We start from the raw sequence: 25,331 nt of genomic DNA, 5'->3' as shown, positions 1-25,331 counted from the left end.
CCCAGTGAGTTTCATGGTCGAATGGGGATTCAAACTCGGATCTTCCCAGTCCAAGTCCAACACTCTAACCACTACGCTATGGATCATTCACATCTCAGAAGACAATAATAACATTCCAAATGACTTTGATAGAATGGAAAAGTAGACTGAAACTAACACAGTCAAATTCTGCAAAGATGAAGGCAAAATTCTGCACTTAGGCAAGAAAAATCCAATGCACAGGTATAGGGTGGGGGATACCTGCCTGCATCTGCATGAGGCAGCAGCATGATGCTTTTGCAAAGAGAATATGGCTTTTAATAAAATCATAGTTTCCAAGCCCCAAGAAGTAACATTCCACATAACTCCACCCTAGGCAGAACTCACCGGGAGTCCTGTGTGCAATCGGTTCTGGGTGTCGGGAACTGTCTGGATTGAGTTTAAGGGCCAAAGACTCTCTGCACAGCTGCTCCTTGTGGTAGATCCACTGAACTGCAGTAGCCTTCCCTGCACATAGGAGTTCTCAGGCCCTGGAAGGGGCCCCACCCAGCTGGGTACTGGATCCTTCCTGCAGAAGAGAGATTTCCTGTTTGGACTCAGCTCTTGCCTCAGGATCAAGGCCCTGGTGCAGAGTGTCCTGCAGCCCAGTTTGCCTGCTGGGCTCTGACCGAATGCACTGGCTTTGACTCACTTTGCTTCCCAGTTCTGATCACTGGCATTGACCAACTCTCATCCATTTCCTGATGCTGGTTAGTCAAGCTTGGCCCTCCTGGTCTCAACGTCAGACTCTGCACTCTCCTGCAGTGACACTCTCTATCATTGGAGGTCTAAGCAGGGACTGGACAGCCACCTGTGGGGTTGCTCCAGGTCTGCTGTTCCTGGCCCGCAAAGACTCCTCCAAGTGTAGGATTCTGTGAAGCTTCAGTCACGCTGTGCAATGCCCATAATGACTGCTATTACGACAGTGCATAGCAGTTTCATGGAATTCCTAGAGTGACTGATTTCTCTGGAGAGTGGCTGCTGAGATGAGCATGCCCGAAGCTTGTACTACCGAGTAGTCCTCCTCTCTAGATTGGCCAGAGGATATATGTGTTGGTTCGTGCTGCTCCTGTTCCTTTTTTGTATTTGACCCACTGTACGATTTCCATTGACTGATCATGGCGGGGCCATTGATCATGGCCAGAGTGTCAGGACCGATGTGCCAGCCGCCCATGAGCAGCCACGAAGAGGGACCTCTATTATCACAGCATTGTTTGTCATCCCAAAGTGACTTCTACATCTTTTCTCACTCATGCTCACAACATTCATGCATCTATATGCTTCCATCTGCTTAATTTAAGAGGGGAGCAAAGCAACTTGCATCCAGTGCCATTTAGCAAAGGCATAACAAGAATTAAACCAGGAGCAGATATGAAGCTGCTTTACACCAAGCCAAACTGTCTGCGCTGACTGGCAGCACCTTTTCAAGGCCTTGGAGGCCTTTTCTAGCCCTGCTACCTGGGAGCCTCCCGAGACCTACTGGGTCTCCCCAGTATGCCCTGAGCACTCGCGCAGAGCATATTGGGGGCTTGCGGGGCCCACGCGGCCCCTGCTCCCCCCACCCCCGCCGGCTCCATCTCGGAGCCGGCCATCATGTGGGCGGCCGATCCAGCCGCCCAGGGCTCCCTGCCCACTCACCAGACAAAACCGGGTCTCACTGATCGTGAGACCTGGTCCTTTGTCTTATTTCACATGAAAACCGAATGGCCTATGCTAGATCACACCATGGGCCTATCTAGTCCAGCACTGTCTCTAGGAATGGCCAACCAGATGCCCATGGGAAGCTCACATGTACAGCAAAATTGTGATATTCATTCCTGGTTGTTTCTTCCCAACATCTGGTAATCGGAGGTGGCATGACTAGATCGCCCTACTCTCCATGAATTTTTCCAATCCCCTTTTTAAAAGCCATCTAAGAGATTCCTGCCTGCAGCCTTGGAGAAGCTGCTGCCAGTCTGTGTAGACAACACTGAGCTAGATGGACCAATGGTCTGACTCAGTATATTGCAGCTTCCTATGTTCCTAAGCTTTCTTCTTGGTAATGGATTCCATATATTAAATGTGTTGTGCACATATTTACTTTCTTCAGTCCAATCTTGAACTTACTATCAATCCATTTCACCGAATGACCATGAACATGCTTAAGTCAATTTCTGTATTTCCTATATCTGCATAATGAAATCACAGCAACCTGCATCAGGAATATGCCATGTTAACATTTTCATCCAGTTGCATCATAGTCACATATATAAATATCAGTATATACTAGTAAAAGGACTTGCAGTTTGCAAGCATATTAATGTCTTATCTCTCTGTGACTCTAGTCTTTTTGTCCGCCTAGGAGGTCTCATTCCCTATTTTCAAGTGGGAGAGGTTTTTCCACATTTACTGGGACATTAATGAATTTTTCTAGGGTTTTGGATTTTTGTAGAAGTGTGGCCGGGGTCTGGAACCTACCTGTGAAAACAGCATGTTTCTAACTTTTGGGGTTTGGTCTGGGAGTTTCATGTCAGTCAATGAGGCTATTCACATGCGCGTGCAAAACCAGGCTAAGGAAGCCCAGCCCGGTTATGCATGCATGTGTGAACCGCCAGCATCAGGCCGATCCCAGCGGCACCATGGTGGCCAACCCACCTAAGAAGCCTCCCTTCAAAACAAGGTGAGGAGAACGAGCACTCTCCTAACCTCATTTTCCTGCTCATCTGTCAGCCGCCATGGCCGCTTGCATTCACACAGTGCATTATGGTATTTCTGGGGGCTGGGACGATACATCCCGGCCCCCAGCCCTCCCTGCCACCTGGGCACACAGGAGCGGTCATTTGAGGTTAGGGTCTAACCCACCTTCCCTGGAGCCCTTCTCACCAGTTTGTGAGAAAGGGCTCTATGAGAGCGCCAGTAAGGGCTTACAGTTTGCAAGCATAACAACATCTTTGCTCTCTGTGACTCGAGCCTTTTACTGTCTCTATGAGGTATCATTCCTTATGGATTTCAATGGGATATTTTTTTCTGGATTTCCTGGGACATTAATAGATTGTTCTGGGGGTTCCCAACCTTGTATCCCCAGATGTTGTTGGACTTCAACTCCCATCACCCCAGCCACAATGGTGGCCATTGGCTGAAGATGATGGGAGTTGTGGTCCTACAACATCTGGGGACCTAAGGGAACCCTGTTTTACATGTTGCAGCAGTATAATATCCAAAGAGGATTCATATGTTCAAGATACAAGAGGCCAACAGGAAAGTTATTTTATTTTGGCAAGCAGTCACATGTTTTGCATGCAAAAAATCACAAGGAAAATTGCTTGTGCCTCCAGCTAAAGGGATCTCAGGTATTGGGAAGTTACCCAAGACCTTGGAGAGTTACAGACAACCAAAATAGACAGCACCAAGTTGGGGGACTGATAGTCTTTCAATATAAGCCAATTCAATGAGCGTAGGACTGCAGCCTAAGAAAGACTATGCCCTGTTTTATAAATTAGGAGAACTATACCTTTAGGAAGAAGGGCAGATATGCTGTCACTCTATGGCAAAAATTGGCAACCGCCATCAGACTCTGAGAATGTACATCATTAAGCATGTGTCTCTTCACTGGACCAAAACGGTCAGCGCTATCCATCAGATATTTCAAATTTAATAGCTACATGATGGGAGGAGAGAGAGTTCAAATAAACAAACACGTGCATGCACAAAAGCTGCTTCCGATGTGACATGTAGAATTAACCATATTAACACACGTAAAAGGAAGTTGGGGGAGGGGGAGAAGACTCCTGTTTGAAATTGAGCAATAACAACTCTTAACATGTCCTTTCCCCCCTGCTCCAATCAAACCTCTTCCGTTTGTATGCTGAGGTCGAGGAAAACATTTCTTAAGAAAATACAAAGCATTCACTACCAAGAAAAGGGGAACACAAATCTTGGACAGCTCTTAAAAAACAGAAAGCGGGGGGCAGCGGTGAGAATGGGAGTGCGCTGGAGAAATAGTGTTTTTTTAAACAGGTATTTTTGTAAGCAAGGAACAAGCCATCCTGAATTTTTTAAAAGAAGATATGCATCTCCACTAAGTGGCAGCATAACCCAATTTTTCCTGGAAAGCTAAGAATGGATGGGCAAAGAGCACAGAGGGGGGACCTGGATCCACAAGGCTGGAAGATGCCAAGGAAGATGCCCTGGGCATCTGCCATCTCTCTCAAGAGCTCGTGCAGGTTCATCCACCTTTTGGCTGAGTGATCAGCCTGCCTAACCTTTTTGTCTCAAGGAGCCCACAAGGCATGTGTCAGCAATTCCCTTTCAGGAGCTGCCCAAGGAATGGATGTAATTCAGTGGACATCATGAGGCTGTTTGCCTAATCCCAAAATGAGCTGAGAACTACATCCCAGACCTGCCACTTCATCCGACTTCTTTCGATTTTTAGTTCAAAGCATCCCAAAGACAGAACAAAGTTTCACATTTCATAGGAGAAGCCATTTGGATCTAGAGGGGAAATTCCTCCTGCTCCCAACTGTGGCCGTCTATTAGAGCAAACCAACATGCTGCTTTCTGTCGCTTCTATCTTCTTCCGTTTACCCTTGTCTGAGCAGTCTGCTTGTGAGGGAGGTGTGGCATTCACGGAAAACTGGCAGATATTTTCCATGATGAAGAAAACTCAAAAAGTGCACTTAATAGACCACAAAAGGTGCTGCGGCTGAAATCCTCCAGTTCCCAGCTAATTAGTACCCTATTCCTACTGTGAGTGGACAATTCACATGATAGGAAAGAAAAACAAGCAGAATCAGTACGTACAAGAATTAGCCCTTGGGCCGGGAGTGTGAAGCTCAACCTACTGAATCTTCCCTCAAGAGAGATGTTTACTTGCAGGCAAGTCCACCTCACCAGGTCTCTGCTGGCAGAAGTCCTGATGCAATATGAAGAATATGCTTACATTGTGCAACTGATCCTTTTCCAGCAGCAAGGGAGGGGGAGAGGAGCAGAGAATGGGGACTACTGCTCAGGCCCCACACACAGAAGGAGAGGATGATAACAGCAGCGCTACCCAATGTGATGTTTCAGGGTTTGAAATGGTCAGATCCTTTTTCTTTCCAAGTAACTGCCCAAAGATGGAAGTTTGGGGCTGTCTACAAATTTGAAAAATAAATTTTAAAAATGGGCCTCCAGGACCAGAAGTAATTTTAATTAATTAATTTAAATCATTTTTAACCATTTTAATTGTTTATACTGTTTTGTTGTAAACCACCAGGAGATCCACTGTGGAGGTATAAAAATATAATAAATTAATAATAATAATTTTATATTTACTGTGCCATTTATTTATTCAATTTCTATACTGCTCTTCCAAAAATGGCTCAGGGCGGTTTACATTGGCTTCAGTAGAAATATCTGCTCTTAAAACTGAATCAACATATAGCCCATTTTCATTTCCTTTCCTTCTCCCACATTTTTAATTCCTTTCCTTTGAGGGGTGGAAGAGAGTAGCCTGGCTGATAGCAGAACAAGATGCTGTCATCCCAGCCAAGAGCAGGAAGGTTATAGGAGCATTCCTAGGTTTTTCCAAGGATTAGGTCAGAAGGAAATGAACATTCAGAATCCACACCACTAACGACCCCTTGGAATCTTAAGAGGGGCCTGTATAATAATCATCCTGAGAGAAGACAGCACAAACAGGATTGTCCCATTTTTAGCATCACGACAACCCTGTGAGGTAGGTTAGGCTGAGAGATAGCGAGGCTCTCCACACGAGCAGTGTGGACAGCCTGCAGGGCTTGTGCGAGGAGAGCGGGCTTGACCACTCTCCCCGCACACGAGCATTCAGCCCTCCCTGGGCAGCCCAATCGGCCACCCACACAAGGATCGCGGGCCACCTGGTCGCCCCTGCTAGTTCCAGAATGCCCTGCGTGAGTGCCCCTGACGCCACCTGATGCCGGGAGGCCTGTTGTAGCCTCCCGGTCAGGGGTCTGGCCATGGGTCGCTGCAGCACGGAGCCGCTCCGCAGCTTCTCATGATCGAGAAAACAGGGTTAGCGGAGCGTTCGCTCCACTAACCTCGTTTTAGGGGAAAGCTACTTTGGCAGGCTAGCTGCCACTGAACCACCAGGCTTGCCCGCGAGCCTGGTGGTTCTCACGATGGAGGGGAACTGGGCTGGGCTCCCTTAGCCTGTTTTCTCCCCATCGTGAGACTAGCCTCAGTGACTGGCCCAAAGTCACCACTAAGTATCATGAGTGAGTGGGAATTTAGAACCAGATCCCCCCACTCTGAGTTCAAGTCCTGCACTCCATACACTCCACCACATTGGCTCAATGAAAACCCACAGGAAGAGGAATCTCTAACATCTGAAGCCTAAGGTAAGAACACCTCTTTTTTTAACCACAGGAAAGAGCCAAGAATAGGCCACAAAATAAAGCCCAACGTTCTTTTTCTGTCATACGGCTGGCTTGGGTCTTCAACCTGGTGTGGTTCTGCTCTCAGAGTTATTCTATGGAAAAATACCCCAGAGTCTAATAGCTGAGCGGTAGAGCTGATACTTTGCATGCAAAAGGTTCCAGGTTCAACTCCTGGCATTTCCAGCTAAAGGGATCAGGTAGCAGGCAGGTGATGGGAAAGACCCTTGCCTGAGACTCTGTAGAACTGCTGACAGTCAGAGGAGATAATATTGGGCCAGGTGGGCCTGTGGGCTGACCACTTCAGCCCACATGTTCAGACTTCCAGCATGAATTTGTTAGCAGACAACTGACAACCATTAATTCTTGTAATCACTGACATCTTGTTGACCCTGACTTTTCCTCTTCCACCACCCTACTTTCTAAAACCTGGCCAAGTCTGGACACCACGTAGGAATAACCCAAGTGCTACAAACTCTTCCACTTTCAGGTTTTAAACTCAGAAGACCGTCCAGGAAGTGGTTTCACAGACTAAGGACTGTGTGTGCACTACCCTAAAATACCTGCCAGGAAATGGGGAAAGAGGTAAAACTGCAGAGCTTAATTCAAGCCAGATCTCACAATGACTAAGACTCAAAATCTGTTTCTAATGCCAAGAGTGAGCCCAAGAACATATGCAGTAACAGTGCCTTTAAGCATGTGCAGAGTGCTTTGTCCTCATCCGTGAACAAACACAGCTAGTCCTCATTTAACATAAATTTGGGAGAAGGACTTCCAGGTTGGAGAGCATGCCTTCCTTCCAGCAAGTCTTTGAGCACTGGCACCTCCTTTTTTAAAACAAATTAAGCACTGGATGGGTGTCATCCCATTTAGGAGTCAGACATCTTGCATATTTCAGGCCTAAGTTCTTTATGTTTATCACATCCCTGCTCCTGAGACAGGTGGCTCTGTTGCAGAATGACCACCATGCTAGCTATTCCAGGAAAAGTATGTTCTTCTCTTTGTTTTTGTTTTTAGAAACCAGGAATTGTGTACCATCTCTGAGCTTTGAGAAGCTTCTTTTCCCCTTCTTGAGAAACAAGAGACATGGGACTGGAAAGCACTTCTATCTCAGCTTCTCACTCCAGCAGCCCCCAAGGTACCTGCTTGCAAAGAGTCAGTTAATTTATTTCTGGCATAGCAGGCAGTGAAGTCTCTCTTCTTCCAAATCCTCCACCCAATTCTCTGGAGGCCACAGACAAAGGCACACTCTCCAGTGACTCTGGCCTAGTTCTCGCTATGGTGTAAACCTGTCTCTGATCTGTACCACTTCAGATTGCAGGTGGGATCTCACTCTGAATGCTCCTCCTCACAATTTTTTAAAAACCTCCTTGCACATAGAAAAGCAGCATATCAGGAAGAAAGCTAGGCTAGAACCCTTCTCCTTGGCATCTAGTTTTCTGTGTGCAGGGAACTGGAGGGAGGGGGTATGAGGAGCATTCGATCATGCAAACCTCACCTGCAGTCTGAAGTGGTGCAGGCCTGATGCAGACTGACCCCTTCGGGGAGACCAGGCTTCTCTGAGTAGAGATGGCGATGACAAAGGGATAGGGTGGGCAAGCACCAACAAGATGGCACTAGAGTCCCTCCCACTCAGAAAGGATTCCCTTTGACACATCACATTGTTCTCTCCCAAAGCAGCATCGTAGCACAGAGGAGTTTATCACCATCACCCCAAATCCAACATCTCAAATTAATTCTGGGCCAGTGGCACATCGATGGGGGCACCAGGGAGATGGTTAAGAGTCCTGCCAGGTCAGAAGGGGATACAGGCCTGCTAATGTGATGAGCTCAGCTCGAGAGCAGGGATGGAGCCGCGGCTGCGTTGCTGTTGGCAGGCCTGGGGAAAGCAGATCCAGCCTGCTCCCCTGAGGCTGTACAAGGCATGGATTAGCACTCCCTGGAGCCAAATCGAAGGAATTAGGGGAGGGCCAGGGCTGTCTGCTGTGGAAACAAGCAGAACGTTTTCTGAATTGGGGTTGTGCTGGTGGCCCTCCTGCAAGATGGGGGGGTCACCCTGCCGGTAGGCAGAGAGGATCAGCATGCAACATAGGTTTCCTAGCCCCGTACGAAGGCGATGGCAGCCTTCCTGCTGTCCGGCCTGCAGTTGCTGCTAAGGACAGGGTTGATGCACACAAGCGCCGCTCCCTGGGAAGGATGCCAGAGGCAAACAGAGCCCAGCTGGGGGAGGGAGGGAAAGGCCTGCACCACAAGAAGTCAGGCAGCCCTTCCTCCCTGTGGAGGCTGCCCCCGCCCGCCCCCGGCCTGCAGGCAGAGACTCCAGCTGTGCATCAGCCACCCCAGATCTCCAGCAGCAACAGCCCGGTTCCTCGCAGAGAGAGGAGCTTGGTAGCTCTGTGGTTTTCCAAACAGAAATCCAAATGACACAGGAAGTCCCAGTGCAAAAGCTGCAAGTTGCCCGGGCCTAGGGAGGCACTGCTTGCTGCATCCAGCTCATCCGCACCCCAGAATAAGCAGAGCGACAAAGAACGAGGGAAGAGACCAAGCCCCGAGTTAAGAGTCTGCCGAACGAACGAGGATGGAGAGGCAGATGAAGCCCAAGTCTTCTCCTGCTAGGGAGCCCTGGGGGGCCAATTCATCTCCAGCCCATCAAATGTGACTGAAGTAAGGATGGATGGAGAGGCAGGGGATATTGGATGAGGAGGGACTGGAAAGTACTTCTTGTTCTTCTCATTAGTCCTAATATAATGAATTAGGAATAATTTAATTTAAATGTGTTGGCCACTACATTGCCAAAGCTTGAGGCAGGTAAAAATGGGCATTAGGGAACATATAAAACTCATCAACATTCACGTGAAAAAATCTAGCATAATAGCATAAACATACAAATGCTAAATCCCCCAGTCTGCTATCTAGATCTGTTTTAACGGGCAATTTCTACCCCACCACAAGGCTCCATAGAGCTCTCAGGGCAGCTTAATGAGATCTGTACAGGAGCAGCCAAGCTATGAACTATGGACCTGTAAGACGCCATAGTGCAAATCTGGCAGCAACTGGGGAACTGGGACAGAATGTTAATGCTTCAGCGCAGGGTGTTCACAGCCCAGCTACCTGTCCCTCCGTGTCAGCATTCCATCAGAGCCAGGGGACCTCTGGCAGGTCTCACAAACAGTGGAGGGTGGTGACACTCAGGGCTGTGTGTGGAAATTTGAAATCCTGGGCTCAAAAAAAACTGAACCCTGCAACCAGAATACATAATACCACTTAAGCCAATCTCCATGTTATTTGCTTATTTTAAGAATGCCATCAGCTTGGATAGAGGATGGGCAAAAAGTTATGTCCAAGATCTAATCTCTGGAGACCCTGCTCAGTCCTCTCTAGCTTCTGAGATTTCATCAGGCATGTCCCATTCACTTTCCAGGTTGTTAACTTTGCAGCACGAAGAGCTAGAAACTTGTTTTGTTTTGTTTTTAATTACAAAAAATGGGAAATTGAGTTTCTCAGTATGCCGAATTCTGCACCTAAAACCTAATTCCACGCTTGCGCAGCATGACATATACTCAGCCTGGATGACACCCTTCCCTGTCTCAGAACATGAAGTTCGCATGTGTGGCTACCACAGCTCCTTCGTCTAGACCTCCTTCCATATTTACCCTTTTCAAAGCCATTTATCCCCATGGACGTTACAATGTGCATTACAACAGAGTCAAAGCAGCCGGGTGGATACGAGACTGTGGACTCACGGAGGGGCCTTAAAGAGGCCACCATCCCTTCAGCCTCAGCCCTTTACCCCTCTTCATCTCAAAAGCTGAGATAGCAGTAAAACTGGCCTACTTTACAGGGCTGTAAGGACCTGAGATAATGTGCCTGAAGTGCTTTGGACACTCGTATTATACAAATCCTAAGTGTCGTTGAACCGTGGCAATGTGTTCCGTAGGTTAAGTATGTACCTTGGAAAGAATTCCTTCCTTCCTTTATTTGCCTTAAGAAGCATTTATTTCTGAGAGCAGTCAGCCTGCTAACCAGGCCTGGCCCCTCCCCTCTCTCAGCACATCTGCCACGGCCCCCTCTCCTTGAGCCCCTTCTGCTCCCCCCTACTATCTAGTCCTGGTTTCCTTTCTCCTATGCAGAAGACTGGGGCAGTGGGAGTGCAAAGAGGGGGTTGCTGGGCCCTTGGGGGCTTCCTGGAGAATACAAAGACAGTGTCTCACCGCCCGGTAGGTCTTCTTCTGCCCTGCATGCTTGGGTGCTTTGCCTGGCTCCACCGAGCTCTCCACATGCATCGAGTAGATGATGTCAAAGAAATCTTCCACCACAGCGACGCGCTTGAGAGCGATGCCCTCGGGCTCCGACAGACCATCTGCCCCCTACAACAACGCAGGCAAGTCAAGTTAGTCTCAGAAATGGGTGACAGGGATGAAGAAAAGGGCCGCAGGATAACAGGAGTGAAAGGCAGCTGAGAGGGAGGCAAGGAGGGAAAGTCCTAAGCCTGCCATAGTTTGAGCATGCAGGGAGGAGGAGGGAGGTGCTCCAAGGAGCTTCCTAGCAGGGCAAGGAGTGCGATGTTTGCTGCTGCTGCCGCCGCCGCTGCCACTGCCACCACCAAGAACCAGTAGAAGAAAAAGGAGAGAGTGAGACCAGAGCAGAAACAGAACCAATGAAGAAATCTCATTTTTCCCCATTTATAGCCACCTTATCAACTGGTTGGGGATACTTTCTTGACTACTGCCCCTGCCCTTGATGGTTGCACAACACAACAGGATTAGCAACTAACTAAGAGGATATTTCATTGCTAAACACCTGCCTTTTAATCCATTAATGTAAAGTTGCATATTATCAACACCTCGATATGCACCTTTTTGAGATATTGAAAACAGTATCAAATTATGTACACTTTAACAAGCAAAAATCTGCCTCCCACTGTTAGAAGACGGACACCTTTATACATTATTTTTGCATCCCCTATTAGTGTAACACAACAGAGCCAAAGGAAACAGCCCTTAAATCACAGCCCCTGCCCCTACAATTAAAAGGTTGCCCTTACAAATTCACATTGGGCTCCACTGATTAATCAATTAAAGTTTCAGTTGATTAACCTACCAATTAAATACATCATTTATTTAAAGGTCATAAATAAATCAATACGTTGAGAATGCTCAGCCAGAGGTACCATCTAATGCCATCTGTGCTCTCAGGCCCACAGCTAGCGATGATCTCCTGACTGGGTGGCACTAAGGCTATCCTGGAGGGCATCACAAGCCAATGCCAAAAAGAAAACAAAAAATGCGAGAAAACCAAGTGCCACGACTTTGCTCTAAGGCCTCTGCAGTCATTAGCCAGAATTGGGAAAGGATGGAGCAGGATTATTTCTTAACAAGCAATCGGATAGAATCCTGCCTGGGCAGGATTTTTCTATATATCTCCATAAACATAACAGCTATAAACTTGCTGGGGTTTTGTTTGTTTGTTTGTATGAATGAATGAATGAATGAATGAATGAATGAATGAATGAATGAATGAACAAAAATCCAAGGAAGGGGCCTGGGTGTCCTCCCATTGCCATAGTCCTAAACCCACTCATTACCTGCCCTGCCACTTAGATCAGCAAATGTCTGGTGCATTGAATGAGCATACCTGACACCCAAACAATGCACATTGTACCTTGCAACTTGCAAACCAGGCCCAGCTACGTCAGCAAGGCAGGGAGAGTGCTAGAGAGATGCATCTAGCAACACACACACACACACACACACACAGAGCTAGACCAATAAGCAGAGCACATTTTCATCTCGAGGCCTGGTTCCCTGAAGGACTGAGCACCCTCCTCCCAAGCTCTGACCTTTCCCAGATTTCACATTCTCTCTTCCTCAGAGACACACAGACTCAGCAGTGCTGCTAAGCTTGGAAGACGAGTACAGGACACTCTAAACCAGCCACATGTCAGAAGGAGAGAGGAGGGAAATGCTGCTGAGCCTCTTATCTGGCTGGCTCAAGGCGCTCTCTGGCTCATCATGGCCAGGCAGAACAGCGGAGAGGAGGCATTCCTTGGTCCCCAGCCAGGTACCTGTGCCCCACCTGCAGCTCCTGAGCCAGGAAAGCCGATGGAAAATGGGAGCTCTAAGGAATGAGGCAGGCGCAAGTGCCTATGCACAGAGAATGGGGGACCTGCTGTTACGAAGCCAATTTTTCAAATTTACTGATGAGTTCAAAGTGCACATCCAGTTAAGATGACAGGCAACGACTCCTACAGCTGACTGAGAGCTTGTAGACATATGTGAGTATACTACTGCCAACTAGCTGCATTCACATAAACATCATTCATTGCCACAGATGTGATGATGATGCCCATTAGCTTGAATGGCTTAAAAAAAATTAGACAAATTTATGTGAGGTGGGCCTATCAATGACTATTAGCCATGAAAGATAAATGGAGCCTCCATGTTCAGCAACAGTATAGCTCTGAATACCAGATGCTGGAGATAAAGGGAGAGGGTGCTTTTGTTACTTCCTAAGATAATATGGTTAGTCACTGTTGGAAACACAATACGAGACTAACAAGGCTCCTCTTATGGATGCATGCAAACTGTGTATGCAACCACGTTATTTAATGAGCTGGTTCTTGAGACCACAAGCTCAGGAGGAAGAGCATCCAGCCAGGCAATAAGGCCTATAACGCTCCTCCGAAATGGTCATGTGTCTGCAAAAATTGAGGGAGGAAGAGAGGAAAGTGATCGTGTGCTAGCCACAATATAGTCAGGATTGTGGCTGCAGTACCCAGCATTGTATTAAGGGTGGAAGATCACTTCCTCCTCTCTCGTTTTTTGCTGACACGTGACCACTTCTCAGGAGCCTGGCTGGACGCTTCTCTACCCAGCTTCTGGTCATGAGAACCAGACCAATTACTCATTTAACAGGCTTCAGAGCTTTATGTATCTAGCAAGCAACTATCTGAAACAGCCCTTGGGAGATTATTATTTTTTAAAATCAAAGATGTAATTAAAAAAAACTGTCAAGCTCAGTAGTATGTGAAGCAAACTGTCCTAAAGGAGGAAGAGACCTAAAGATCATTGAATCCCCTCTGAAAGGAGATTCACAGGCCAATCCTTTGCAGAATTAGGCCCACTGATTGGACTTGGGCACACCTAACTGCAGACAGGACCATCCGTAAACAGCCTTTACACTGGGGTTGATGGAGAGTTCTGAGCAACCTAGAAGTTGCATATCCAAATCCATATTTATAAGTATAAATAACTGTACTACTAATTCCAAAAGATTTAAGAATTTTGTACCTTAGTCGTGTTTATTTTTGTTATTTTAGATACTGTTTTCTTATGAGGTGAAGGGGCTAAAGTCCAGAGAATCCCAGATCTGTCTGCGTTTTCCAGTAATTTGAGGCCTGATATTTTTTAGAACTGTGGTTCGTTGTGGGTCTTCTGTGTTCAAGAAGGGCAACATTGAAGAACAACAAGCACAAAAGAACAAGCATGAAAGAAAGCAACTATTATGCTAAATGAGAGGTTTTTTAAAAAAAACAAAACACTACAGTAACTCAGTAACTTTTTAAACTCAGTAATGCAGCACTGAGAGACCTTAAAGGACAAGTTGAAGACAGATCAGCCTGGAGAGAATCTATCTATGTGGTCTCTAAGAGTAGACACCACAGTACTTAATCAATCAATCAACATCACTTAGCCACCTAATAGTGCAGCAGGGAAGTAACTTGCCTACTGAGCAAGAGGTTGCCGGTGTGAATCCCTGCTGGTCTGGTATGGGAAGGAAACACCTATATTGGGCAGCAGCGATATAGAAACATGCTGAAAGGCATCATCTCAGACTGCGTGGGAGGAGGCAATGGGAAACCCCTCTTGTATTCTACCAAAGAAAACCACATGGCTTCGTGGTCGCCAGGAGTCGACACCAACTCGACGGCACAACTATACTTTACCCTTTAACATCACTTAGCATTTATAGACAGTTTCCCAAAACATTCAAAGTAATTCAAACAGAATTATCTCAGTCATCCTTACAGATACACTGTAAGAGAGGGTAGTGTGTTTATTATCCAGTGGCTATATTTATATTTATCATCCTTTATCCTTATATTTATTTATATTTATCCTCCAGTGGCTGATGCTGGTATTTCTTTTTAGATTGTGAGCCCTTTGGGGACAGGTAACCATCTTATTTATGTGTTATTTATTTTTCTATGCAAACCACTTCGAGAACTTTAGTTGACGAGTAGTATATAAATATTTGTTGTAGTAGAGGGAGGGAATCTTGCCTAAGGCCATCTGGTAAGCCCATGGCTGAGGAAAGATCTGAACCAGGAACTTCCTGAATCGCAGCTCAGTATCTTAGCCACTGCCCTCCTTCTCGGATTAGAAGGCAGGGAACATACATGGACACATGAAGTTGCCTTTTGCTGTGAGGGGCCAAGGGGATGAGGCCATAGTTCAGTGGAAGACCACTTGCTGCACGCAAAAGGTCTCAGGTGCAATCGCCGGGATCTCTAGGAAGGGCTGGGAGAGGCCCTTCTGAAACCCCAAAGAGCCAGTGCCAGGCACTGCAGACAATTCCGAGCCAAAGGGACCAAGGGTCTGACTCAGTATAAGGCAGCTCCCTATGCGCCATCTATATTAGTGCTGTCAACAATGACTGGCAAGTAGCTCTCCAGTCATGATTTCAGGCTCTTTTGTTGCCTTCCCTACCGCAACAGTCAACATTTGGGTTGCAAGCTCTTTGGGGCAGGAAATCATCGTGTTTTTCTGTAAAGCATCAGGTACACTGATGGAGGGCACTTTTTCTTTTATATTTATAGATATATGTGTGTATATATACACCAGAATTGCAATATGTAACCGGTTAATTGGCTTTTTAAAACTTTTGGTTAACTATAAAGCTGCCACAATCAACCACAGAGCAGAAGGTTTTTTAAAATATACATACTTATAAAAACAGAACAAACACCATCTTAAAAGAGGCACTCCCCTTTTCTTGCATACATGGGAGGGAATGCCTCTTCTAAGAAGAAGGCTGCTGCAGCTCACACATACATTGTGGAGGCACCTTTCAAAGTGGCAACATTCTTAAATTTAGCAGCAACTTTCTTAAATTTAGCAAGGGGAAAGCAACTGTCCTTACTCAAGCCAACACAGAGTTCCTCACAATAGCGGTTGCTGGTGTCTCCCTCTTGTGTTGCTTAATAGATTGTGATCCCTTTTGTGATAGGAAACCATCTTAATTTCTTTTGCTATATAAACCACTTGGAAAGGTTTTTCCCCATGAAAAGCAGCATATAAATATTCTAAGATAGTAACAAGAATCACTACACAGGGACATGTTTGGAACTAAGTATGAACCCAGTATGGGGATCAACATCCCAACTTGCCAAAGTCCTTTGCCTTCCACCGCAAGGGACCCTTCCTCTCTAGGAAAACTCCAGTCCTGCCTCACACATGCAGAATCCCTACATAAATCATAATTTGAGATGTTTATCTCTCTCCATAAAAAACCTCCAGAGGAAATTCCACAACTAACTTAGGCAACCTGATCTATGATAACCCAACTATGCTTCTCTATTTCCAACCTAAATCTTCTCTGCTGCAATCAGGGTTGCCAGCTATTTTACTAGTCCTGCTCCTCTGCCTTTACCAGAAATGACATCCAGAAATGTAACTGGTGGCGCTCATCCTGACATGGAAATTAGTGGTGGGGAAAATGTCACCTCTTAAATGTCCATGTGTCAGACTTCTGTTAAAAATGAAGCACGAACTCATATCCTTTATTTAATTTATTTAAGAAGTACCTCCCTTAGCCTCAATTTAAACCCTTTAATTTTTTCTTCAACTCACCTTAGTAAACAGCTAGTGTGCCTCCTCTTTATCGCAACCCTTCACGTGTTTAAAATCCACTATCATCTCACTCATGTTCTCTCTAAGCTAAAGATGCTCCTCCTCCTTCAAATGCGGTAACCCAGAAATATTTCCTCCAAGACCTACCCAATGCCAAATGGCGCAGTACCACCGCCATGCTTGCACCCAATGTTTTTCTTAATACAACCCCAAGTCGCAAGTGCAAAGGCCCAAACTTCCTGCATTTTCCTTCTCCAGACCTGGCTATGGCTGGAATTTTCCCTCCACCACTCCACTAGATGAGAATATCTATCTATCTGTCTATAATTCTCCTAAACGTACCTGTTGTTAATCTCATGTGTTGCAGCTCTCGCGAGAGTTCGCAAGCAAGCTGCCGATTAGTGGTGGGGACGGGCAGAAAGAAACTGTTGGCCAGGAGAACAGCCAAGCAGCCAGGGAGAAGAAGCAGTGGCCAGGCTGGCCGGCTGGTGAAGGAGCATAAAATGGGATTGAAGGGAGGGAGCATGAAATGAAGAGGGGGCGGGAAACAGGGAGAACTTGGGAGTGCAGATGCTCTGCGTCAGGTCAGCTAGTTCTATTTAAAAACCAAGAATTTTGAGGCTCTAGTGCAGGGATTCCAAGTGGGCCATTTGGCAGCCCTGCCTACTCATCATGTTATCTCGCGCCACCATTGCTGTCCTTGGTACCTTCCTGGTACACCCTCAAGCTGGCCATTTGCTTTTGTAGCACTTTTCTTACCAACACTCGGCTCGCTTTTTTCAACAACCCACAAGCTACATAGGGCCAGTTTGGACAATACTTTTCCAGGTCACACTCTTAAAAGGGGGATATACTGAGAATGCACCCATCCTGATGTCCTCTAGGCACATTACTTTACAGTGTGTGTGTGTGTGTGTGTGTGTGTGCGTGCGCGTGTGTGTGACCGGGGAGGGGGTCATTTGAATCACTGCTCTTGCAGCAATTATGATGAAGTGTGCCCCCCACACATAATAAAAGTATGCGCTGGGAGGATGTCAGGACATCTGTGAAAGATGTCCAGATGAGCTCTCTTGGTACATCCCCCTTTCATGAGTACAGGGCAGAAAAGTATTGTCCAAACTGGTTCATAGAGAACACCAGACCTAAATGAGCTTTCTACCACTTCACAGCAATGGCTCCCCTCTAGGGAACACTGGGCATTGTGGGTTTGGGGAGAGAATTCAGCAGGCTTTTAGTCCTCCCACAGAGCAGCAACACCGGGAGGTCATTCACACATCAAACACTGTGTTCTACCCGGCTTTGGGAGCTGTGTGCGCTCCCACTTTTCAGCTGTGTGGAAGCAAGGTGAGAGGAAGGAAAACCTGAGGAGAAGTGATTGTGTGGAGACAAGGCAGGAAGAAAACCTGGGCAGCTTTTCTTCCTCTTACCTTGCTTCCACACAATCACTTCTCCCCAGGTTTTCCTCCTACCTTGCTTCCACACAACTGAAAAGTGGGAGCGCACACAGCTCCCAAACCCAGGTAGAACACAGTGTTTGATTGTGTGAATGACCTGCCGGTGTTTTTTGCAGGGACTGACAGAGAAGCCAGGCTTCGGTCCTTGTGCGCACATACGTGCCTTCAGCCTCACTACCTCTCTCCATCCAGCCTCTCTCTTCTTGCTCCTACTCGTCTTGTCCCATTTTCCTTCCAGCCACCTAGCTCTGGACTGACAATCGTTTTCAATCTAGCCTCCACTTAACTGGTGAAGACTAGTGTCCATCCCTGCTCAGGCCTGTTGTGAGGAGGCCTGTTGTGAGGAGGGCAGAAAGAAGACAATTCCCATGTTGGCTACCTTGAACTCATGCAAATGGGGAGACTAAACAAACATACAGCAAAGAACAGGACCCATCCTAGACCACACTGCTTTGCCCCAAACGCAAGCTGTGGCAACCATTTTGAAAACAGACTGTCTGGCCCTGGATGTGCTGCAGTAACTTACGGCCTAGTTCTTCTCACTGAGGTGGCAAATCTGAGTCCAGAATGTCCCATTTTAGGCCCCGCTGGGGACACAACTGAATGCTTCCCTGACAGGAAAAACCCTTCTACATAGAAAGCTAGCATTTCAGGGCTAGAGCCCCCCTTCACTCCTTCTCCCACAACACATCCCCCCCATTTTATTTTATTTGTTTATTTATATCTGTTTATATCTGTTTGAACATTTGTTGAAAAGCAGTATATACATATTTGCCGAATCCGTCTCTATTGTTCTATCTGCATGGGAAGTATGTGTGCGTACAGACCAGAGGAGAATCCAGCCATGTGAGACCACACCTGCAGTCTGAAGAGACACAGATCAGACACACGTAAGAACTGGGCCTCACTTTAAACAAAAAAAATAAAATAAGAAGGATAAACTTGCATATTTAACCGTCTCAGAAATTACATGAAAGTTAACCTTTAGCTCCAAAACACGAAATAAAACAGCAAATGCACACACACGCTTCCCCAGTCTTTCCGAAATATCTATGAGACACCCCAAACCTCTGCAAAATACAGGCAAGTTCCTATTTAGAGGGAAGAAAATGCTTTTGGTGGAGACTAGGAACCTGGCAACCCGTCCTTCAGAGGTAGGAATGGCAACCTAGCCCATGCCTCAATGTCATTGCTAGGACACACTTGCCAGAAAGTCGTCTGAGAAAAACAAGAAGCTGTCCTTACACATCATTCTTGAGGCACAGTGAGTGATGTGAGGAAGGAGCCAAAACAACTGCTCCACCCTCACATGGGGCCAGACCCACACCCAGCACCTGCCACGCTTCGAAGCAACAGCAGCCATCTTGCTCTGCCCTCCACTGGAGTGACCTCCTCACCAGATTGCGGCAATTATCCAACTCTCGCCCTCTGCCTTCGAAAACACAGGGGAAATTCCACACATGAAGCCACACGAAGGATGTCTATATGGGAAAGATGGCACTAACCTCCAACAGGGTTTTTTCTCATAACTCAATGCAGATTAGTTGCCTTGGAATGCATTAAAACTGCCCTATAGTACAAACTATTAAGTAACTAAAGATGGATTTTTCCACCCTTACAGGATATATGTACAAGTCAAGATGGGATTTTAGCCTTCACTTAAAATATTTTTACTGCAGGTGAATTCATTAATGATCTAGAAGTCGGGGTAAGCAGTGAGGTGGCCAAATTTGCAGATGACACCAAACTATTTAGGGTAGTTAAATCCAAAACAGATTGTGAGGAGCTCCAAAAGGATCTCTCCAAACTGGGGGAGTGGGTGACAAAATGGCAAATGCCATTCAATGTTGGAAAGTGTAAAGTGATGTACATTGGGACAAAAAAACCCAACTTCAAGTATACGCTGATGGGATCTGAGCTGTTGGTGACTGACCAGGAGAGGGATCTTGGGGTTGTGGTGGACAGCTCGTTGAAAGTGTTGACTCAATGTGCGGCAGCTGTTAAAAAGGCCAATTCCATGCTAGGGATCATTAGGAAGGGAATTGAAAATAAAACGGCTAATATTATAATGCCCTTATACAAAACCATGGTGCAGCACACCTGGAGTACTGCGTACAATTCTGGTCACCACATCTAAAAAAGGACATTGCAGAACTGGAAAAGGTGCAGAAGAGGGCAACCAAGATGATCAGGGGCCTAGAGCACCTTCTTTGCGAGGCAAGGCTACAGCATCTGGGGTTTTTTAGTTTAGAAAAAATATGACTGTGGGGAGACATAATAGAGGTCTATAAAATCATACATGGTGTGGAGAAAGTGGATAGAGAAAAAAATGTTCTCCCTCTCAAAGAATGCTAGAACCAGAGGTGAAATCAACCGTGAAATTCATTGCCAGGAAATTGCCAGGAAACTGATTGCCAACAAACGGAAGTACTTTTTCACACAACGCATAATCAACTTGTGGGATTCTCTGCCACAAGATGTGGTGACAGCAACAACCTAGATGGTTTTAAATGGGGTTATGATAACTTCACGGAGAAGAGGTCTATCAACAGCTACTAGTTGGAAGGCTATAAGCCACCTCCAGCCTCAGAGGCAGGATGCCTCTGAATACCAGTTGCAGGGGAGTAACAACAAGACTACCCTCAACTCCTGCCTGTAGGCTCCCAGCGGCATCTGGTGGGGCCACTGTGTGAAAAAGGATGCTGGACTAGATGGGCCATGGGCATGATCCAGCAGGGCTGTGCTTATGTAATTAATACAGTAGTACAAGGATGCACAATAAAATATTACTAAATATTACTTATAGCATGCTTATTGGCTGGTGGGGGAGGATTAAAGTATATTAATTGCTGACTTTATAAAATTTTATTTTGCCTGTTTTAAACTGCATTGAACTCTTGTTTAGAAAAGTGGCATATAAATGCTTTAAAACAGAAGGATGCCATCTTGCATGTGTAGCATTTACAGTTCCACTGACCGTTTTTGCCTTCAGACATTTCCCTTACAATCCCTGCATCTGCTTCCCCTTCAACATCCCATGCATTCTGCCTACTCCTCCAACCCAAAGGAGTATATTATCTTGTCTTATCTTGCATCATGACAGTTCACATTTCTCCAAGTGCCTCGACTTCTAATTTCCCATCTCCCCTCCTGCTTTTGCAATGGCTATATTTTCCCTACCTTCCTTTCCCCACCTTCCCACCTCTAGCCTCAGAGGCAGGATGCCTCTCAATCCCAGTTGCAGGGAAGCAACAACAGCAGGAGAAAGGGCATGCCTTCATCTCTTGCCTGTGGGCTCCCCAGAGGCATCTGGTGGGCCACTGTGTGAAAAAGGATGCTGGACTAGATGGGCCTCCTTCGGTCTGATCCCACAGGGCTGCTCTTATGTCCTAAATATACTCCCAACCTCCTCAAAAGGCCTTCCTTCTCCCTAACAGTGCACTTCTCTCTGCTGCCTTGCTGTCAGTGTATGTGGATGTGCCATCACAAGACATGAAGGCTCTGCACGGAGGATGCAAGAAGGAGCTCCTCTTAACAAAAGGGTCATGGAAGTGGCCAATGTCATTTTTCAGGGTGAAAAAACAAGATGTGCAGTGCTGGTTGGTGGCAGAGTGGAGGATAGCTATTCTACACATGCTTAATGTGATACATACACTTTAGTATGCAGCATATTTTATTCCCACCCTCCTCCAAAAGTTATCCCGTGTTTATTATCACATCAACATTATGAGGTAGGTTAGGCTGAGAGACAATGACCAGTCCATGGTCTCCCAGTACATCTCTCTCTCTCTCACACACACACACACACACTCACACACACACCATTCTCCTTGGTGTAAAGAAACTCTGCACACTCAGAAGCACTCAGCCCAAGGTCAGAGAATTTTTGTAAACAAATATGCCACCCCTGTTCTCACTTGATGTCAGTACCTCACCACCCTCTTTCCCAGCTATTCCCATGCATTCTAGTTTTTCACTCCCTTTGGAGCCAGTGTTTCACCAAACAAGTACTCTCCCCTGCCCCCCACCAAAACGTCCAGTTTCCCTTCACACTCGTGGTGCCCTCTTTCCCAAATCCGTCTCCTCTAGCCCCCTCATCTCCATGTCCCCAAGAGGATACCAATAGTCTCAAACTGGCGGTGTGCTCCCCTCCACTCCATGACATAAGAAGCGCCCCCTCCACACACACACCCCTCCAGCACCAGCATGGGCATTACCTCTTTCTGTAGAGGAACAGAAAGCCCAACTCTTCTTTGTAACAGATGTCAAATCAGTAGAACTAGAAAAAAGTTTTTGCTCCAACAACTGCTGATGCAAATGAGAAACCCTCTTCTCAGCTTGCATTTTGGCTTTGCATAAGAAACATCACCAGACCTCCTACTCTTTGCATTTCTTGGTCCTTTGGCCCCAGGGTTTTGAAAAACAAGCTTTTCTCTGTAGCACTCTGCCGACTAAGGACCACCGCTGCCTGCGTGGTGCGATAAACTCAGCTGTGGCTCACACAAGCTCCTGCCAGAGCAAACCTGTTTGTCTTTCAGGGGCCAAAAGACTCTTTGGTTTTGCTGCAGCCAATGAATACAGTTCTTCATCTGTAGAATGGGACATTTCTGCAGGAGTGACTCAGGTAAAAGCAGATTGCTCCTTTTCCCTGGGCTGAGCACTTCACCTGGAGTTGCCTCCAGAGATCTGGAGACAATTCTTAGCCTGACCAAGCATCTAGGCTCAGAACCCTCGAGGGAACAAAAGAGGAGGCCAGAGGCCTGCGACCAAAATCTGGCTGGCACAGTGCTTTCCATGTGTGTAGCACTAGCCCAGCCCCCTCCAGCTAGAGCCCAGGCCTTTGGGCTCCCTAGGCCAGAGTCCCAGCCTGTCCCAACTTTTTTTTTTTTGTAAAGTCCTTTGTGTGTCAAAGCCTTGCTGTTGCCAAAATAAAGGAACTCTTTATTGGTGAGGAAGTGAAAGAGAATCCTGTGGTGAGAGAGAGCACTAAGGCCGACCTGAGCAAGGAGGACAGGAATTGTGGGTGACTCCTCCACAGTCCCAGAGCCACTAAGGCTAAGATCCTATGCTTAATTAGGAGTAAGCTCCATTGAACTTGGTGCCACTTGCTTCCTACTAAAATGCATAGGATCTGGCTACAGACAGTGGTGGGGGTATAGAGGAATATCTGGCTACTCCTCTGAAGAAGTTAAGAACACAAGAACAGCCCTGCTGGATCAGGCCCAAGGAGGCCCATCTAGTCCAGCATCCTGTTTCACACAGTGGCCCACCAGATGCCACTGGGAGCCTACAGGCAGGAGTTGAAAGGGGCATGCCCTCCCTCCTGCTCTTACTCCCCTGCAACTGGTAGGCATCCTGCCTTTGAGACTGGAGGTGGCCTATAGCCCTCTGACTAGTAGCCATTGATAGACCTCTCCTCCAGGAAGTTATCCAAACCCCTCTTAAAGCCTTCCTGGTTGTTGGCTGTCACCACATCTTGTGGCAGAGAATTCCACAAGTTGAAGTTGAGAGAAGCTGTCTTCTCTCCCTGTGGCTACAAATGGCAGCAGCAGTTCTTAGGACAGAACAGACTGAGGGGCAGGGGGTGGGTAGTGCTGTAGCCAGCCTTCAAATGGCACCCACACACCCCCAGCTGCTTGGGACTTCGCCACAAGTTCTCCCATGCACCTTGCCTGCTTGCACACCCACCTGCCTCTACCAGCACAAGTTCATTACACTCAAAATGATACCTCTAGGCATGTGCAGAATTCATCTTGTTTGCAGCTGAATAAACTCAACTTACAATCACAGCCTAGCTTTGGGCTGCTTGTAAGTTGCGGAGGGAGGAGGAGGAGGAGGAGAACCACCACATCCAGTCAACAACATCTGGTAGACTGCATGTAAATGGCATTAATAAATCACCATCAGCCAATTACAAAAAGCCACTTTTCTGGGAACAGCCTCTGTTCTGCAACGATATCTATAATAATGACAGCAATGATATTGATGATAAAATTCAGCCACCCCAGGTCCTTGGGAAGGGCTCGATGTCTGGATACAACAAACCCGCCAACAGCACCTGTCTGACTGTGTAAACAACAACAACAACAGACCAACCCTGCTCCCTCCCAGCCCAAGCCCTCCACCAGCCAGCCAGGGTGGAAACGCCGCCTCCTTGGGCCAGCAGGACTCGGCTCCTCAGGGCAGAAGGCCAAGCGGGGGCTGGTTGTGGCTCCCGAGGCGACCGCCCTACACACCCTTCCACCAAAGCAGCTCCCACCGACGAAAGACACAAGCGGGGATTTACTGCAGAGTAAATATGCTTGGGCTGCGAGAGGCGAGGCGCCCAAGACGTGCCCAGAAACAGCCTCCAGCCCCCGAGCTGAAGGGCGGCACCTGGCCTGGGGTCCCAAAGGGGGCCCCAGGCTGAGCTCCCAAGTCCTGCAGCAGCTGGCCAAGCCCAGCAGGCAGGCAGCGCGCCCGGCCCAGCCCCAAAGAGCAGCAGCAGCAGCAGCGCAAAGGGGGCGCGGGGGGGGGGGCGGACGGAGGGCAGGGAGCAGCAGCCCTCGCTGAGGCGGCGGCGGCGGCGTCGCCAGCCTGCCCGACAATCCCCCCCGCGCAGAAGCCCCGCAGGACCCGGCAGCAGCGCCACCCCAGCCCCTCGCCAAGCAGCAGCAGGTAATGAGGGTTGCCATGGGAACGGCGGGGGGGGGAAGAGGAGGAGAGGGGAGGGGGCCTGGCAGCGACTGGGACGGGCCGCCGGGCTCGCTCCCCCGCCCTGCGCGCAGGAGGAAGGAGACACCCGCCAGCTGGCAGCGCCAGGGCAGGGCAGGGCGGCGGCAGGCAGCTGCGGCGAGGGCTCCCTTGGAGGGGCAGCGGGGCCCCCTGCACGCCGCCCGCCCCTGTTGCTGGCGAGAGGAGGGCGGCCCCCGCTCGCCCGCCCGCCCTGGCGGCTCCAATTACGCCCCGCCTGCCCGGGCGCACCTGCCGCGCCAGCCACCTGCCCTTTGTTCCCCGCGCTCCTTCCCCGGCCCGTCCGGGCTCTCCTCGGGTGTCGCTTCCCCGCCCCTTCAATGGGGGCAGCCAGGGGCTGCCGCTGCCGCCCAGGCCCATCGCCCCCGCCCCGCCCGGAGACCCATTTCGCGGGCGAGGGGGGGTCCTCCGCTCCGCCCCCTGCCCCGGGCCCGTCCGTGCAGCAGGCGGAGCTCAAGGGCGCCTCTCCAGACACAGCCCTGGCCGGGGCCACCTTCGCTCCGGTCACCTTTTCCCCGCGCGCCGGCCAAGGAAACGGAGCGTGGGTGGCAAGCAGCCGGAGCCCTCCCACTTGTTTCACTGCCCCCGCCAAAATGCTTCCCTCTCCCCTTTCTCTGGACCACCCGGGACGGAACCACGTTTTCAGTGCCAGAGCTTAGCTCTATGACGTGCGGTGTAACGAGCGCCTCTGAGGATGTGTGGAGTGCGTTTTCCCTCAACAGCGCTACGGTACCACCAGTTTTTCTGTCGGAGCGCCTGTGTCTTTCCATGAGAGGCAGAAATCCAAACAGTGACGCCTTCCCCATCAAATCACCAAATGGGGGCGGGGGGGGGGCGGGCTGTAGTTATGAGATTTCTGCAGTTTCCCCCCAAACATCTGCCAGGGCTTAGTTGTGTTTTTACTG

The 25,331-nt window shown here is 48.2% G+C and overlaps 1 protein-coding gene across 8 annotated transcripts in view; it reads right to left on the bottom strand.

Moving 5' to 3' along the window:
* Positions 1-25,331, bottom strand: part of NOL4L (nucleolar protein 4 like) — a 180,219-nt gene that overhangs the window by 112,156 nt on the left and 42,732 nt on the right. For 2 of the 8 annotated variants that reach the window (XM_053244813.1, XM_053244821.1), the window contains exon 2: positions 10,601-10,756. In XM_053244813.1, the coding sequence (XP_053100788.1) occupies positions 10,601-10,756 (156 nt within the window). Of the gene's footprint in view, positions 1-366; positions 548-10,600; positions 10,757-13,678; positions 16,566-18,939; positions 19,340-24,657; positions 24,802-25,331 lie in introns of those variants that run through there. The other 6 variants (XM_053244815.1, XM_053244818.1, XM_053244820.1 and 3 more) reach the window with 6 other exon arrangements.

The sequence above is a fragment of the Hemicordylus capensis genome, chromosome 4, assembly GCF_027244095.1.
Source record: "Hemicordylus capensis ecotype Gifberg chromosome 4, rHemCap1.1.pri, whole genome shotgun sequence".
NCBI lineage: Eukaryota > Metazoa > Chordata > Lepidosauria > Squamata > Cordylidae > Hemicordylus > Hemicordylus capensis.
The sequence above is the reverse complement of the archived record's forward strand: the minus strand, read 5'-3'. Positions and strand labels throughout refer to the sequence as shown.